At 44.0% G+C, this 18,756-nt stretch overlaps 1 protein-coding gene across 5 annotated transcripts in view; it reads right to left on the reverse strand.

Annotated features, from left to right (window-relative positions):
• Positions 1 to 249: 249 nt before the first annotated feature.
• The window catches only part of PSD3 (pleckstrin and Sec7 domain containing 3), a 178,920-nt gene continuing 160,413 nt past the window's right edge, over positions 250 to 18,756 (reverse strand). For all 5 annotated transcript variants that reach the window (XM_019490691.2, XM_014596132.3, XM_059724583.1 and 2 more), the window contains 2 exons: positions 16,678 to 16,821; positions 250 to 11,409 (listed from right to left, as the gene is read on the reverse strand). In XM_019490691.2, the coding sequence (XP_019346236.2) occupies positions 11,197 to 11,409; positions 16,678 to 16,821 (357 nt within the window). In that variant the 3' untranslated portion in view covers positions 250 to 11,196. The remainder of the gene's footprint in view (positions 11,410 to 16,677; positions 16,822 to 18,756) is intronic.

Here is an 18,756-nt window from a genome sequence, read left to right on the forward strand (position 1 = left end):
TTAGCACCTTATAAACTAATTCATTCAGTTAATCTAAAGGGTACCACCTCACCCTGTCTTCTACCAGCTTTGGACAAATATGGCTAACTACCTCTCTGTATCCGATTTAAACATGATTGTCAGTTGTTGCATATATTTCTACAGGATCTACCGCAAGGGGGCTGTGATCTAGTTGAGACTTGTCAGTGCTACTATACTACACATTAAAACAACAACAGCGTCAATGAAAGAGCATTCAAATCCAGCAGGTCAAGTACATTTGGTTTATTTCTCTCTAAAGTTTGTACATATACATATATCATATACATATGTGAAATCCTTCACTGCTTCGCTCGATTTCAATGACATAAAAATCATTTGGAAGGCTGTAGACTCTTTGTTGCTCTAAAGCAACATTATTCCGACTTATAAAAACACAGAGGAACAGAGTAATAGTCATGAACATGTACACAAGAGAGAACTCTACTATGTCTCACAGTTTCAATACATCAGAGGTGAATTATTTGTCTGCATACCATAGGCTTACTCCAGCAATGATAAAATAGAAGGAAATATTTATTTACAGTCACCTTGAATGAAAAATAAAGCAATGTAAACTTAATTTCAAAATATTATTTAAACGATATAACAATATCCACATGAGTCCTTTTCCCCAGTGGGAGAGAGGGCATTTTATAAGTGCTTTCGTTTGCCAGAAAATTATCATTCTAGTACCTGTTCTGTGGAATAGCATAGGAGATCCAAGGGTGTCCTATGGTACCAACAGAAAAAAAGAAATGCCTCAGTTCAGGAAAGCATTATTATTCAAGAAGGTACACGGGTAGGCCCATGTATACCCATGGCGCTTCAGCAAAGGCAAAAATGCTTTCATGAATCAGGGCCAGTGCCTGGTCTGCATAGCTCTGACTGACTGCTGAGTTGAAAGTGGGCTGTTGCACCTCTGTCTATGCTTACTGGACAGGGCCTGCACCAGCCTGAAATAGGGGCTGCATCCAGGGCTGGAGCAGCAGGTTTTATTTCATGGAAGAAGGGCTGGAGATCCCCTCAGCCCTGCTCCATTATAGTCCAAACAGTTGAGCAGTGAGTGCTGAAAAAGGGACAGATCTCTTTAACATGCCCATGTAAACACATCCACTGGGACCTCAACATTAAAAGCAAACAAATATGATATGAGATTACAGAGGGGAGGTTCTTATACTAGCAAATGGGCACAGAGTAACAACTGGAGAAAAAGATAACAGCCTGGACTTCTTGACCCTGCTCTACTCATTACTGATGCCTCAGACTGACCCCAGTTCCAGTAAGGTTTGGTCTGTATCAGTGGGGTCGCTTAACTGTGAGCAACTGTGTATGCACATGTGCATGCATGTGTGTGTGCATGTGCACATAGCATCTTCTGCAGTGCTTCCACTGAGTATTAAAACTTCTACACAGATACTGAGTGACACCTCAACACTATTCCTTATTCCACAGAAAGAGAAGAGACCACAGCATCTCAGGTGTAGTAAGTTGTGGATGCTCCTGGCCCTGATCTAGTGAATTGTTTAGGCTTGGCCTCAGTGTGGCTGCTCACACTCTCAAAGTTAAGTGCAGGCAAAAGTGCTTTGCCTGTCAAAACAGGATCCAGCCCTACATCCCCTTTTCCCCTCCACTGTTTGGGGCCATTCTAATATCCCAAAAGCTTTGGCATGGCTTAGGTGTTAATATGCAAGGCCAATGCCTTTTATGACGCATATACCAGGGCTAACAGTTTCTTCTGACTGCTTAAACTTTCCAAAGGCAACATATGGGAGTCACTGAAAATGCCCAACGCTAATATATGGCCTCTGCCACTCTGCTGTTGATGAACCAAATGGATTATCAGGCCAATCTCTGCAATAGTTTAAATAAAACTAAATGAAATAAAACACAATAAAAATAAAGCTGTTGCTACTCTCACACAAGCACAATCAAGTGACTTGGGCACCTGTGTCACTGAGACACTTTGGAAAATTCTACCTTGGGTTGACTTGTCACAGAGTTAGGCCAATATCTTTAAAACCAGGAGCTGGAAATCAAGATTTCTCGGGTGGAATTTTCAAAAGTACTTAGTGCTGGTCTAATTCTGTCCCATTGAAGTCAATGGCAGATATCCACAAAGGCCAGCAGCCCAACAATGTTGCTTTTCTAAATCTTACCCATTCTCCTTATTCAGGCTTCTAAATAAATAACTTGATTTTCAAGCATGCTGAACAAATGCCAGCTCCTGCTGAAATCCACAGCGTGGCAAAGACAGATTAAGGAATATGCTAAATCTGCAGAAGCTTTGAGAGCTGTTTAACTAAAACCAATAAACAATAAAAACAAGCAACATCCAATAACAATTTATAGCTATTAAACTGTTGGGTAGGAATGAAACATCAAAAAAGAAGCCATAAACTTTGCAGAGTTCAATCACAGAAGCCATATATCACAACTCTCTCTCTCACACACATACATACACACGTGTGCATTCTGCATAAAGATACTCAACAGGCAATATCATGTAACTTGTTTTTTTTAATCTCCACTGGTACTTTGAGACAAGCAGCTATCTCCAAGATTTAAAGCTGTCAAGAAATTCTTGTTTTGTTTTTACAAGACTGTTTCCTCCCCGAGTTATGCAGTGTCATCCACAGCTCTAAGCTCCATGAAATAGATACAAATACAAAATGGCCCTCATTCCATCCTCCAACTTTTCAGTTTTGTTGAACTCAAGGAGGGGTTTTCAAAAGTACTGGAAGTGACTTAGGTCTAAAGGACAAAGGGACTTGTGCTCTTAAGTCACTTGAGCCTTTTGAAAGTCCCTGTGCATTTTCCCCAAATGCTGCAAGCTAGATTTAAAGGATCTCCTTATTTTCAGCAGATGGCATCATCAAGGCGCATGAAAGCTCTGAGTCAAATAAATCTCTACTGCGACTTGGCTGACTGCCATGGAATCATGTCAGGGATTCATTTGGCTCATTGTGGGACTAAACTTTTTGCCTACTTTTTTTTTTTTTTTAATTTGACCAATAAGAGGCTGAGAATATGGGCCTTGGGCCTGGCTTGGATGTCACTTACATGAGCGGTATCTGGGTATGTCATCATGGAGTTACCACTAATTAGCACTGGGTTAAATCAGATGAGAATCCTGCCCTATTTTCTTATCACAGCACTAGCATGTCATTAATTCTTACTCAGCCATGCGCTGTGATCTCTCTGCAAATGAAATGTTGGTCTCTATTTATCCAAATCACAGATTAATCTGAATATTAGATGTCACAAGGTAGCCTCTCATTATCAATAAGTTACTAGCCTTCCAAAATACCCCACCTATACAGGTAACAATTTTGAACTCCCTTGAACTATGGGAGCAGAGTCAAGTCAATGGCAAATGCTTTGCCAAACTCTAGCCTACAATCACTAATATTCTATGGAGAGTTATAAAATAAATAATTAAAATAAACTCAGTGCAGCTGACAAAACAAACGAACAAGGTACATTTTATCATGTATGAGCCTTGCTCCTTTCAACGATTGTTCGCTTGCTAATTAGCAACCTTCTGTCATTTGCTATAGATGTCACAGGAAGGCTTCCTAATGCTACATTTTTCTAGCTCTTCTGTTAATTCCTATAATGCTGAAAAAGAAGTGCTGCTCTGTGTACGTGTTGGAGTTGGGAATAGGGGGAAGAGCAGTCAGAGAACACTAATAATGCTTGGCTCTTACATAGCACTAAACAGTAGATCTCAGTGCAGTTTACAAAGGAAGTCTGAATCACTATCCCATTTTTTAAGATGAGGGAAATGAGGCACATGGATGAAACGACTTGATAAACATGACCTAGCAGGCCACTGGTAGAACCAGAAATAAAATCCAGGCTCCTGAGTGACAATCAACAATTCAGTAGGGCACAAATGGCTACCTACTGGAGGAGCAGTGGTTCACTGTATGTTTTCTGTGCTCGCTCCTGTGGGATATTTCCTTCTCACTGCTGGCCCTCTCCAATAGAAGAGCAGGACCTCTTGCGGCTGCACATATCCCATTTCACTGCAGCAAGCATTCAGGTCAGAGTTACAAGGGCTGTAAGGACCGAAGTCCTACCATTCCTTGTACTAAACCTAAGAACCATGTGAGACTTCCCAGTGCAAGGCAGGCAGGCAGGCCACATGCCTATACAGAAGAATTGACCCCCTGGAACCAAGGATACCATAGCAAATACCTGCTTTTCTTTCTTGAGTTAGTCTCTGCATATTTCCATCTGGGGCAATCTGGTGACCTGCACAAGACTCAGCTCAGGAATTCTCATCCAGTGCAAAACACATCTAAGCACCCCCAGGGGAAAGCTAAACAAGGGCTCCAAGCCTGCTAAAACCAAGCTCCAGATGCCCCGCAGAAACGTCAGTACTGGGTAAGCACAGAAGCAAGTAGCAGAGGATGGAAATGCTGCTGGCACAAGCCGTAGACAGTCAAAAGAGGCCTTTGAACCTGGACTCATGACAACTTAGCTAGAATTTCTCTATCCATTGCCTAATCTGCCTGGAGGACTGAGTGGAAATAGCAATCTTACACTGACTCCCCAAGGCTGCAAAACATCCAATTCTGAAATACCCAAGACCTAAACAAAATAAAATCTCCCTAGTTTCACAACTAGCACATGGTTTATACTGTTGCTTGAGAGAGAGTAAGATTTTGGAAAGAGAACTGGGATATCATGGTGGGATTCACAGGGGGGGGACATAATCCTGGGTCTAACTTTGGGGCAAAGATGGTGGGCACCCTTTGTCTCTGTAAGCTACAGCGAGAGGAGGACCAGCTATGAAAGTCCTTAGTCACCTCCCAGATGGGCTTGTGATCAGAAATGTAGCCTAGACCAGCAGGTCAAATAAAGAGCACAGCACCAAAGGACAGGATGCTGAGCCTGTCAACCTTGGTAGCCCCTGGTACCAGTACTGCCAGGGAATGGGCACTCTCATGGTGGGAAGATGCCAACCACAGCTGTCAAAGTCATTTCGTGGCAGTGGAAGGAATGAGACAGAGAACCATCCGTGGGCACAGGATACACTGAGATAGTAAAAGGTGCACCCTGAAAAAGGTGAGGGGAAGCTGGGCAATGATAAATAGGGCAAAACTGATCACAGGGATGTGGAATGTAGGTGCAGAAAGCCAATTCCCTGCCTTTTGGGAAAGCTGTTGCCCATTTCTCAAAACAGCACTCCAGTGCAATTCCCAGAAGCGAAAGGGTGCTGTCAGCATCTTCCCTCCTTCTAAGCATCTCACCATCTTGTTGCTGATGTGACTGTCCTGCCAAAGACCTGCTGGCTTTGGGCCATGAATACTGTCTGAGAAAAGCTGCTACTGCTCACCTTGGAAAAAGACAAAGCTGAAACAGCAAAGAAATGTGGGGCTTGAACCTCCTTAGCCCCCCTGAGTTGATGTGAGGAGAGGAGACTTGTAGGCTCTCCAAAAGGCTTCTATCCCTAGAGAGGCATTCAATCCACAAACGGACACAAGCAGAAAGATGCCTCTCCCAAAAGGAGTACTGTGATGCTTAGAAACAATCTCTTGACCATTTCCAAATAGTCAGCTATTCAAAAAAAAAAGCTGGGAACTACACTGTAGGGAAATTATAGCCCTGAAAAACTCAGCCACATTCATCATCAGTGATTAGCTGGCTGATTTAACCACCAATCTACCCAACATTAAGGAAACAACAAGAAGATGGGTCTGAAAAGCTTAGGGTGCCCATATGCGACACTGCGAAACCCTTGACACTGCCTCCCCACCCCCCACCGCCTCTCAAGACAACAGTGCTGCTGCAGGCAGAGACAGGGGCCAGCAGTGGTGGTACAGCTCTGGTATTACTATTCAGGCAGCTAAGGGAGTCAATGGCAGGTTAATGACCCATTCTTGTTTACTTCACAGGTGTTAACAATTATCTCCCCTATTTAATGGTCATTCCATTAATCATGCCAACCTATTTTAGGGCAATTTTGCTGTCTACTACACCTTCCCATTTCATGGCTCCTGCCACTTCCACCTCCCTGCCCTGCACCTGGGGTGCTCCAAAATCTAGAACTGTTCCAGCCAAACCAGGATGCATGGTCACCCTATCCATGTTCCAAATATGTGCACATGCACACACATGCAAACGCACAGGCACTTCATCACAATCCAGCCTAGTAGTATTAATCTCTTCTCAGCTATGGACCCTAGAATGAACCAATCCCAGAGACCTATCTATATGCAGAGCACAGTGAGATCTGGGTCCCAGGATGACATTTTGGCCCTTTGATTAGCTGTGGGTGTGAGAATGTGAGTAATGGGTTGCTTGTGCCTCTGAGGGATAATAGTGGCTGCTTTTTAGCTTTGCTCTCCCCCTCCTCCCTTTGCTCAGTGCTCAGCTTGGCTGGTTGGACAACTCTAGAGGTTGCCAAAACACCTCCCTTTCCCTGGAGCAGAGTATTGTGCATGTGCTAGGGGCAAACAGAGGTACTTTTAAGCTGGATGGAGGGCACGAGACCCTCAGCAGGAAGCAAAATGGAGAGGTGAACATGCCACTTCTTTCCCTCCTAGCCCCAGGCTTGCACTGGGGTCTAATGAGCACTGGAATTTTGCAGCTGTCAGCAGGACCCACTGGGAGCCTCATCCTCTGCCTAGCTAGAGCTGCTAATCCAGCCCCAGATGCGTAAACTAAGCACAAGGCTTCAGAGATGGCCTGGCCTACCATAGGCCTGATCCTGACACCCTCACACATTCATCCTAGGATGCCAGTGAGAGGTGTTGCTGAGGACCATAGGAGAGAAGCCTTGGAAAAGTCAAAGAGCTGCTCTAATTAAAATGCACTGCCCTGCCCCCCCACCTCCCAGCTCATGTCTAGGCACCCTAGAGTTTCAGCTTTGTTTTATCCTAACTTGCAGCTTGTTGCTACTGATCTGGGTGACAGTAAACATTCAGCAAACACCGTCATGCCTCTATATAGATTACCTGTGCAATTCCTGGAAGGATGTTTTGTTTTTAATTCCTGGAAAAATAATGCAAAGGGTTAATTCTAAGAAAAAGAGCTCTTCCTGCATTGGAATGGCCTTGTCAGCCATGGCTGACAGGAACTTCAAGCCACCTAGGCTACATGGTGCCAGAATAGAAAGAAACCTTCAGTCCAACTCAAGTTTGGACTTACATTCAGCCCTGTGCTGGGCCAGTGATATGATACTCTCATGTCACTGAGACCTCAAGCCAGTGCACCTGGGTGTAGATATTTAAGTCACCCTCTGGTAGGGGACTCCTTGGATGATATACATAAAGCCAGCATCCCACTCATACATCACATCCCCTTCCTGCAGTCAGCACAGGGGGCGTATCTGGGATAATGGCTGGGCTTGCCTTGCAGCATGCTAACCTCTGGGTCTTTTAACAGCCCCACGGGACCAATAGCCTGGCAGTGATTCTCCCCTCACCACAAATGAGCTGGAATGTAAGCAGCTGAGGGCCTAAATAACTATACTGGACAAACAAATATGCTAAACAAGTATTCAGAAGCAGGAAAACAGTGTACTCAGAAAATCCCAGGAAATCATGAGGCCAGAGATGCATGTGCTAGCAGAGCTCCCTGGTTTTCCAGGCTGATTTCCAGCTCCTGAGAATCTGGCCCACCCTTTCTAACTATACTGTAACATTAAAAGGAAAGCAATCTACAAGTGCCACTCAGTATCTGATCTGGACCTCAGTGAAGTCTGTGAGCTTCTGCCAGTGGTTCCAAAAGCAGAAAGGTTTTCCTTAGACTTTTCTCTCTCCTTTCAGGAAAACAATGGGCATATCAAAGCATTCATGTAGGAGCTTGCTACATTGGGCATTAGCAAAGGGACAGACTCAAGCAAAGCCAATTTCAAATCTAACAGAAGCTCACGAATTGCCAATTAACTAATCCATAGGCCTCAGAGTTCTCACCAACACCATTTGGAGCCCAGCAACTATTTAATAACTAAAAACTTCAAAGAAATCACATTTTACTAAAACCCATTACATTTTACAAAATATATCCCAGTCCTTGGAGTGGCACAATAAATAATCAAAACTAAATAGCATTTGAAATATAAATAAACAAACAAAAAGTATTTTTGCAACTCACTCTCTTCAACTTTTCAAGTGGATTTTGCTCCCCACAGCTGCAATGAGTTTCCTGGTCATGACCATGAGTTAGCCAGTTTGGTACCAGAGTATTTTGCAAGATCACCAGCTTTCAATGCAATCTTGAAGGAGCTGGAGTATTTTAAAAAAGTCACAAGAACTGAACAGTTCAAAAGTCACATCTTTGCTTTTTTAAACCACTGCACTGTCTGCAAATCCAATGAGGCAGGTGGGGGTATTCAACAAGATCAACTCAGAGCTGTAGTGGCCCAGTAACAGAGCAAGGATCAAATGGCAGCTCTGGACTTTTGCTGGTTTGGCTGTAGCCTTTTTGGGAAGTGAAATGACACTCTCAGAAAAGCTACATCACCTCCTTATTTACAGCATTCAACATTCCCAGATTATTCTCTCTTGCTATATAACCTCACCTCTTTTTTTTTTTTTTTTATACCACCACTACATAATGAACAGCTGCAGGGATGCCTACGCTTTTTCCCTGAGTAGCTAATCTACTACACAACAGTGAGTAATTCAAATAAGTCCTTCTAATGTGCATTACCGTGCACCTGTCTACACTGAACTTCATCTCCCGGCATGCTGCTTATGCATTTATCTTTGGCTTTCATTCAGGAAGACATTCTTCCATAGGTCAGCACTTCTGTGTGTGCTTCAGTTCAAACTTAAAATTAAAAAAAGAACAAATGGGGAAAATGTCAGCCATCTCTACTGGCAGCTCTTCAAATCCCACAGTCCACCCCAGTATTAATTTTAAAGATGGGCAAGATATTAGCTACCCTCTAGATCGGGACTGTCCAACTGACAGCTTGCGGCCCGCAAGCAGTTAAAATATGACCCTTACCCTTCTGTCCAGCCATTACTCCCCTACTGCTCTGGCTGCAGCAGGAGCTACCGTCTCTAGGCTCTCCCTCCCCCTCCAACTTACACTTCCAAGCCCTGCCCCAGGGGGCACGGCAGAGCAGCACAGCATGAAGAGCTGAGGGTAAGGCCAGAGCTGTGTGGGCACACAGTGCAGTGGCTGGGAGTGAGAGGCACCCATGGGTGCATGGTGCAGTGGCTGCCCATGGGCATGTATGCACAGAGCAGTTTGGTGGGGGTATCACATGCAGCAGTGTGTCACCCAAGTGGCATGCAGCCCAAAGGGCCAGTGGCTCACCTTGCTGCTGCCTCCACTGATGCAGCCTAGTGGGGCACATGTTCCCCGGGCACTTAGAATTTAGACAGCCCTGCCCTAGATTTCTAGCACACAACAGATTACATACATTTGTTATCAATTCTGTGACTTCATAAATCCTGTCAAAACTGTTGGAATCAGTACCCTCTCATTGTGCTGACTGACTGCAACTACGATTCATTTGCTCCACCACCTCCTCACCAAATCCTACAGCCACTGGTGGTACAGCATCTTTGTAGCAGTCCGCAACTAGCATAGCACAGGGGTAGTGATCTCATAGCTGTCTACTGTAAGGGAAACTGGCACAGAAAAATGATTTAGCTGCTCCATAAAGTCTTTATCCTCCCTCAGCTGTCTGCTTGTCTGGCAGCTCAGTAGTCTAGAGTAAGCTGGTTTCCATGACCGACTGGTTCTGGCCTCTCTGTGGAGCCTGCCTACCCACTTGAGTGGTGATCTCTGTCGTGTAAATACCTGCCCTCATAAGAATTGATCTAAAAGCACCAGCATGTTTCTTTATAGGCTACTTAATACAGTAGCTGTTAAGATGGCCTGCCTCTGGACATTAAGGACTAGAGCTCACAGGCGGAATGAACTGTGCTAGGCAAAATACTACAGAATGAAACCTTGTCCCTCTCCCTGAGCCCAGGTTCCTGTACAGAAGGCAGAAGCAGGGATTAGGCAGAAGTGGCCATGCTGGATGATTTCAGGGGGGTGGGGTTGGCTGACTCTATGGCTGCTTTGTTCTGGCTGCTAGGCAGGGGGAGGCTATAACAGGGACAGTATCTGGCCCTCAGAAGAAAAAGTTTCAATTCCATTATCAAGTCCCTAAGACATGAGGACTTCTGTTCCAACACGAACTTCCTAAGAGTGATTGAAACTAAAAGGGATCATTGGGGAGGATTCCCTTCTCAAGAGAAAAAGAACACTCAGCTGATATCAGAGAGAATGCAGGCCACCTGCACATACTAAACAGGAAGCAATTTTAGGAAAGGGGAAAAAAGTGCAGCTGCACAATGTACATTAAGGCTCTCTATATAGCAGCTATGAGACAACAGGTTTTAAGAAATACATGGATACCTCTTGCTTCTTAAACATAAGGTGAAAGGTTGACCTCTACAATGGGTTACTGCTTGATAAATGGCTGAATCTTCTCTAACCACCAAGAGAAACATGGCAGTGGGTTTTCCTCTGCCTGGTACCCCAAGCTTTTGTTTTGAAAGACGAAAAAGAAACCCTACTGGGAATCTCAACATTCCCAACAATTTTCAGGTTTAGCCCCTTACTATTTACAGGTCTAGCATGAATGCAATATTGTAACCTGTCTATTTACACAGCTCCCAACACTGAGCACAAGTACCAACATGTTTTGCATCATTGGGAAATCTCTATTCCCAGTGTCAGATTTTAACTGACCTCTAGCTGCGAGTGGCCAGCCCTACCTCTGCAGCTGTGCAACAATTCTTGTACAAAATTTGTGTGTAGCTGCAGCTGGAGTTCACTGGGCTGCAACACTCATCCAGTTACTTTTCCCACCCACCACAGAAAAGTCACAAGTGACTTGAGATGAAAGTCATGTGCCAATGGAAAAAGGTAAAAGGGGAAGCAACATGAAACAAAGTCCTAGTCCCCTTCCCAATCCTTGAACATAAGAAGAGGAACTTCAATTGCTAACTGATAAATTAACAAGGCAAAGCAAGTCAGGAGCAAAGACATCTCCCACAATCTGTACAAGAACAACAAAATATACAATAGAAAATGTCACTAACACCCCATTCAGGCAGATGCATTTGTTTTTGTGAATGACAGGTTATCAAAGGAAATGTTTGACCACCACCGGCATTTTACTGCATGGCTGTTCCTCCTGCTGTCTCATGCACCCTAAGTGACCTTCTGCTTAATGCTGGGTGTTTCCGGTCTGTAGTCCTTCCTCTCTGAGACGTTTCGCTTCACCTTGGCACTAACTGGGGACTCCTGATTTAAGGAAGGACTTGAGTGAGATTTCTTCAGTCCTGGCCCATCATTCTCGTTACTGCTCAGCAGCATTTTCCCCCCTTCTTTCAGAAGGGTAACATAAATCTCATAGCGAATTTTCTGGAAAAAAAACAAAACAAAATAAAGGCAATGAATCAATCTGCATGAAATTCTATGGGCTATGATGGGCATGTGGTCCCCTTGGCTCTTTCAAACCTAAAATCCAGGAGCCTAATATGGATATGGCTAACATCCATTATTGCACAGAAACTGCCTCAACCAGCTGGAACCCAGAAATGCTGCAAAATGAACTACTCTCATTTCTCAAGTGTGCAAATTCCTGCACTGTGACTAACGATGGCACTTGGCCAATCAGAGAGCAAGTTGAATGAACGTGCTGCAGGGCAATTTCTGAATATACCAAACAAGATACTGCCAGCCTTACTCCTGGTGAGTACTATCTTATTCCATAATTAGACCCAATGAAAGAAAATGGGGCTGCTCGGGGAGGGAGGCACAGCTTAGCATGAGAATGCCCAACCAGAAACAGTTCAGGACACAAGTGGCTACTGCTCAGATTTCTATGGTTAAGACTCAAGTGATCCTTCAGGTTCTGCTTTCTCTACATGAACTTGGTTTTAAAAAAAAAACAGGGGTTCACAAAGTGCACATACAATCCCATGTGAACGGGACTCCATGTTTGTCTCCTATGTGGAGTGAGAAGGCAGGTTTTACATTAGCATTAGGGTAATTCTACCTGCTCCATAACTCGTGGAAGGCCACTGTGCAAGTCCTGAGCACTAAAAATGGGGGTTAGCTGTAAGGGTAGTAGATCTTCTTCCCTCTGAAGGGAGCAGTCTTTCCAAATACCAGAAGTCTGTTGCCTGTTCAGACCCCAGCATTTCTACAGAGTTGACGTATAAGTCTTTATGCTCAAAGTCCGATTTGTACAGTGTCTGGACTGCTACATTTCCATTTGATATGGGAAAATCATGCTCTGCAGAGGGCAACAATACGCTCTTGCACACACAATACCTTAGCAATCAACAAGAATGAATAGTGATTAACAGGCATTCCCTGCAGGACTTCAGAAAAGATAGCCAGTACGGCTGGTATTGAGAAAAGTGCGAGCTACCCCCCAGAAGTGATTCATTTAATAACCTGTCTCTGACACACCCACTAGTAAGCGAATGCTGGCATTGTAATTAAAGTGATTACAGTGGAGGGGGGTAAGAGGGGGAAAAAGGCTTTCTGCTGACTGTTAATCCATTTTTCAAAATAACAAAACAGTCTCCAAATTCTTATGTTCCTGATCAAGCAAAAATGTTTAATAAAAATTCTCTCAATTTATAATAAAATAATAAAGTCCAGGCAATAATAATACCTATTTGAGCACAAAAAGCAAGGAAAAAAGGAAAAAAAAAACAAAGAAAAAAGGGGTTTGGAACCATTTGAAGAGCACAAAAAAAAAAGGAAAAGTAAAAGAAGAAAACGTGACTGGGATTCCAATGAAGTGCTTTGAAGGAACAGATTCTTACAGAGAAAGATCACAAGAGAAACCCACTTAAAAATTAAATGAAGAAAAGCATTCTTATCAACTCCATATCTACAGCTTCAGCTGAATGCTGCAGAGACAAATATATTAAACAGGTAAGATGCGTCACTCAAAAAACCTGGAGACCCATCGGACAGAATTCTGATGAAGGAAAAATTGCTACAAGTGTGGGGTCATCGCAACATTTATCAAGGGAAAAGTGCATTCTTTCTATGCACGCGTGTGTGCCTACAGTTAAAATAAATGTGAGGGTACAAGACTAGGCCAATTTTCATGCCAGAAAGAGAACACAGGCTGAATTTTTGCCCCATATATAAATCAAAGAGTTTTGTCAGGACTTTCATAGGGCCAGGATTTCATCTCTGTTGTCCATCTCTTTTAATCAGCTCTTTTTCTACCCAGACAATTTGACACGAGGCCAGATCTTCTGCAAGTGGGTATCATATTTTCTTGTTTAAAATAGATACATAAATAAATAAGATCCATGGGTAATTACATCAAGAAATCAAGAACATTAATGTTAAATAGAAAAATACTCAAAATGCTTTAAGTTGCCTTCAGCTCTGCTTCTTTATTGGATGCAACAATGTGACCACATGCCAGGTTTTTGGCCACATCTGAAGCACATTTAAAGGTAAAGAACCTTCAGAGAGAACCTACTTGTCTAGCAGCACTATTTTCTACAGGATGAAAAATGAGGGGAATTCTGGTATATGAAAGGGAAAAAATGGCCAAAGACAAAAGAGAATCTGGCCTCCTCCCTTCCTTAAGACACCATGCTGTTTCCTATGGGACATAAGGCCCCTTTTCACTAAGCTTCCATGTTTCCCTTTCCCTTCTTTTTACCACCTACTGTTCCCACTAACCTGAGGACAATTCAGGTCACACTCTCACCTGCCAGCAGCCTTCTCACCCCTACCTTGGAGAAGTTAGTTGCTAGCTCACAAGTGAACCTCAGTGACTTTGCTCCAAGAATGGGGACAAATAAGAAATCCAGTGGAACATTTTGATTTCAGGATTTTCACAGTGATCTTATGCTTTTTATAGTCTGCCAGCAATCTTATGCGCTCTGTGAAATCTTTTACAAGCATGAAGATAACACAGCCTCACCTATGAGTAGGTTAAAATCACCCCTCTTATGCAATTAAAGTATATGCAATCAAGAACATTTATCTATGGGCCCTTTTTGACAGCAACGGTCATATTTCATTTCATCTGCATGATTCAACTGTCCTTTGCGATTTTCTCTATGGAAGAAGGAGATACCTTTAACCTAAATGTATGCTGTTCCAGTTATGATTTGTATTAACGCCCTTGGCCATTTCTCTAGATGCCTGCATGCTATATATTACTAAATATAACACCAGGCATGGAACAAACTCCCTAAGCTATAATCACACAGGGGCTTGGTTCTCCCTGACTCACCAAGCTGTCAGAGAAGCAGTAAAAGGGTCTTAGTGTCAACCATAATCAGCCCTCCAAAAAGTCTCTCATCTCCTAAATACCATAACTCTCTTCTCCATAAACTCTAAAACTCTAGGGACATCAGACTTGTGCTTTGTTGGCCAAGAGGGGAAATGCTGATGGACTTATATATTCCAAAGACCCCCTTGCAAAATCAACCTGGCCTGGGTCTGGTGATCCAAAGGATGTCTGCTCCTGAGGACAAGGCATGTATAAAGAGGCAGTTTTAAGATACAGATCAACACATTAAGGTAGCTCATGGAAGCTCACACAGCCTCTGGAACCCCCAAGGAATGTGTTTTATTAGCCAGCCCTTTTGGAAGGCCACAAAAAGCCACATCTTGCACAAGCTGAACCTTGGGTATGTCCCCAGTGGAGTACATGACAGTAACAGAGGCAGAGGCTGGGCTGGTCATGACAAAGCCCTGAGCCAGTACCAGTGGATGTGACCTTCCTATGCAAGTGGAGACAGACAAATTCCTGTGACATCTAGAGTGACAGCTGATTAAACAGCTTCTGTACCGCAAAGCATGACAAGAATCCCCATCATTCTGGGGACTGAGGGGGTAGGGAACAGGGCTCATATTTCTCCACCATTTCTTCTGGTAGCTTTTCCTGGGACAGCTATTATGTCCATCTTATCTGGATGGAGCTTCAGCCTGTTAACTCCTAACCAAGCCCATGCCTTTGCCAGCTTTGCAAGCCTGGCCTGACGGAACATAAAGCTGGATGTTAACTGAACACAGAGGATCCTATCAACTGGAGGCTTTACCAAACACTTTGCATGAGAAGGTGGCAGAAGTGAAGCTTGTAATAACACAGAACAGAAACATACATGCAGAGAAAGCACCCACTGAATGCTCCTCTCTGCATCCTAACACAGATAAAGGAAAAAAGCCAATGAAATATCACTCTGGTGGCCTCACAGCTCAGGTCTGCAAGTGGGTATCCTGCTACCTCCCTGATGCACAGGGGTTAATGGTATCAAAGGTGTATACGACTCAGTAAAGAAGTCTGGCCTCTATCTATCACCAAGAGAAGAGACTCAAAACATTGAACCAGGGCTGTCTTCAGGCCTTAACCAGAACTGGAACCAGAGTGATCGGGGCCAAAGAAATCTGTCACATACAGGTCTGCCAAACTGACTCCCCACGATCTTTTGTTCAAAAATGAAATATAAGCAGTAACTATCAGCATCAAGAGACAGCATTCAATGCAAGGCCTAACAAACAATTGCTTGTTGGCGAGTTAAAGTACCTCTCCTCCTTGAAGAAAGGGAGTTACTTTGTCTTTTGATAAAGGGCTCAGTATTACCTGAAAGAACACAGCCTACGGACCTCAGCACCCTCAAAACTTCACCGAGAGATTACACGGAAGAGATCACCATGAGATCTCTGCTCTAAACCCAGGTGCTTTTGTCTGCAAAAAACAAGAGGAAGCTCTCCGTATGAAACGTTCAGGACTGCATGACTGAAGAGACCAGAAAACCCCTGGCTATTTGCCCAAACCCTGGACAGTCCTGCTAACTGAAACTCTGAAGATGCTCTGGTGAAAGAGGAGACTTTCCTCTCTGTCACAGACACAGCACAAATCTCTTCGTGCTCCAGTCTACCTTGTGGCACAAGGCCTACTGTCCTATTTTATCTGTTTCCTCTCCCACTTTACATGTGGTGCAGGTAACCTTATCAAAACTCTTGGTACAGGGTAAGTCCAGAATGGCTGATTACTTTAGAGTATATGCATGAAACACGATTACTATCCTTTATTTTACCAAATAATACTGAGACCCCATTGTATAGGCACCTAGTGAGAGCCAGTCCCTGCCATGAAGACAGCTCATAATCTAAATGGATGGGACAAAGGGAGAAACTAAATCCCAAGCTCTCGAGGCCCTGTCCTTAATAGCAAGACCATCCTCCCCAATGAGGTAACAAGTAACTGGAGTCAGATATCTAGAACTGTGTCAAATGCGTGTGGCACTAGCATCATTTGTATCTGCATCTGTCAGATTATGTGCAAGTACACTGACCAAAATCCCCAGTTTAAAATATATCCACCACACTTTACATAGAAGGATCTGTTCACATATAATTTAAACTGAAGTGCCTTCTTTTGGTTAGGTAGGTCAGAACTTTGTTAACTAGTGTTAATAAGGTAAAAGAAAAACTTTGTAGAGTCTGTCTGATATACAGATCTGCCTATAGCAGTGATGATAAGATGGAACTCTACTTTTAGAGTCCTTTTCAGTTTAGAAAAACAACTGCTGTATTGTTCAGTATCTTAGTTCTACAATAATTTCTACCACAGTATTAGTTTTCCTCAATAGAGATGCCTCACCAAGTGCCTTCGCAGCAATAGCCCACACCTACCTCAAACTCCAGATAATGATCTTTCAGTTTGTAGTCATCCACTTCCTTGCCCTTCAGTTTCTTGTCTGGCGGGTAGGAGCGATGTTCAGCTAACTCAGTCGAGATCTGCTTCAGCTTGGCTTCATGTGATTTTAGCTGTTCATCCTTCAGAAACATACAAGGCATTTATATGTCAGAATCAAAAACATGTAATAAGTAGAGACAGGAAAAGCACCCGCCCACCCCATTCCAAGATTCTAACAAGTATCATTAAAAACAAAATATATTTTTCTTTTAACTAAGCCGCTAAATCATATGGGTCAGGTCCTCAAGCCTTGGTCCTCAGTTCCTGTCGAAACACAATGGAACAGCCTACTTTTTAAAGAGTCTCTGCACCTTCACACTCCCAACAGACCTATGGCAAGTCAACCATTCCTCCCATATAAGAAAACCATGGGACATTCTGGCAGTACAGCATTGTTGAAGACGTAGTGCTCACACTCCAGGAAATCCTGTGCCAAAACCAGTGCTGTTAGGTGGGGCAGAAGTAAAAGCCTTGGCTCCTGACAATTTTAAACAGGCTTTTGTGAGGCAGAGCTGGCATCATTATAAGACACCTCCCCACCATGACTCTACCAGTAGATGCTCGCCAGCCTGTGGCATCTGTTTGCTGAGAGCAGTTTCCAGGCACAAGCTCTCCTGGGAAGAGGATATGCTGTCCTCTCTGGAAGATTTATTTCCTTTGGTTAAACTCCTCTCCTCATTTATCCCCCTGGGCAGCTGGAAAAGATACGGAGTTGCTACTCTTTCTTTCTAGACAATTTCCTTTACCACAGTCCCAAACCCACTCGCTTCCTCCAGTCCATCTGTGTTGAGAATGGCATCCCTTCTGCAGCTCTCAGTGTGCTTTCCTGCAGCTTGTGAGGTTCCTCACTCCTGCAGGACAGCCTTATGGCCATCTCTAAATCAGGGCTTCATGCTCAATGTACTTGATTGGTCTTTAGTGCTGAGTGAGCTAATACTGCAGGAGAGAGCAGAAATGCTGGAATCTGATGCAATGGAGGAACTCCCAGGCTGGATCAAACCTGAGGTCCAGAAGATACACACTCTGGAAGTGGCCAGTACCAACAACTTCTGAGGAAGCTATGAAGATCCTATAGATGTGGGGAAACTGGCAGTCGTATTAAGCCTCCTCTTGATCTCTGAAGTTAAGAGTCTGGCTTAAGCCCGAAAGCATGAGGTTTAATATCCCTTCCAGAATTCTTGTGGTCGTTGATAATCCAGATCTAAATGTTCCTCCCCTCTGTCCACTAACCTCTTGACCTCCATAACTTCCAGTGGCAGAGAGATCCACAGTGTAGTTATGCCCAGTGAGATAAAGCATCTCCTTTTATCAGTTATGAATTTGCCACCTTTGAATTTCATGTACGCTTGTTCCTACACTGAGACGGGAAGAGACATTTCCAATCCACCTTCTCTAGACTCCATATTTTCATCATGTCCCCTCTTACCCAAAACTTACCAAACACAGGACATAAGAATTGAGAAGGAATTTGGTGCCTCTCCTCCACCCTACCCCCTATTTCCAGTTCCAGAGGACTAGAAAAGGGCCAATGTGGTTCCCATTTTCAAAAAAAGAAGGACCCAGGAAACTACAGGCCAGTTAGTCTTACCTCGATCCTAGGTAAGCTTTTTGAGAGAATTATCCTGGTGCATGTCCACAAGGGGCTAGCAGGGGAGGTTATGCTTAGGGGCAACCAACACGGGTTCATTAGAGGCAGGTCCTGTCAGACCAACCTGGTGGCCTTCTATGACCAGGTCACAAAATCCTTAGATGCAGGGGTAGCAGTGGACGTCATCTTTCTAGACTTTAGGAAGGCCTTCGACATGGTCTCTCACCCCATTCTCATTAAAAAACTAGAGGACTGTGGCGTTGACACCTACACAGTCAAATGGGTCACTAACTGGCTGGAGGGCCGCACCCAGAGAGTGGTGGTGGATGGGTCTTATTCAACCTGCAGGGATGCGGGCAGTGGGGTACTGCAGGGCTCGGTCCTCGGACCCGCGCTGTTCAACATCTTCATCAGCAACTTGGACAAG

This window comes from Alligator mississippiensis, chromosome 3, assembly GCF_030867095.1.
Source record: "Alligator mississippiensis isolate rAllMis1 chromosome 3, rAllMis1, whole genome shotgun sequence".
NCBI lineage: Eukaryota > Metazoa > Chordata > Crocodylia > Alligatoridae > Alligator > Alligator mississippiensis.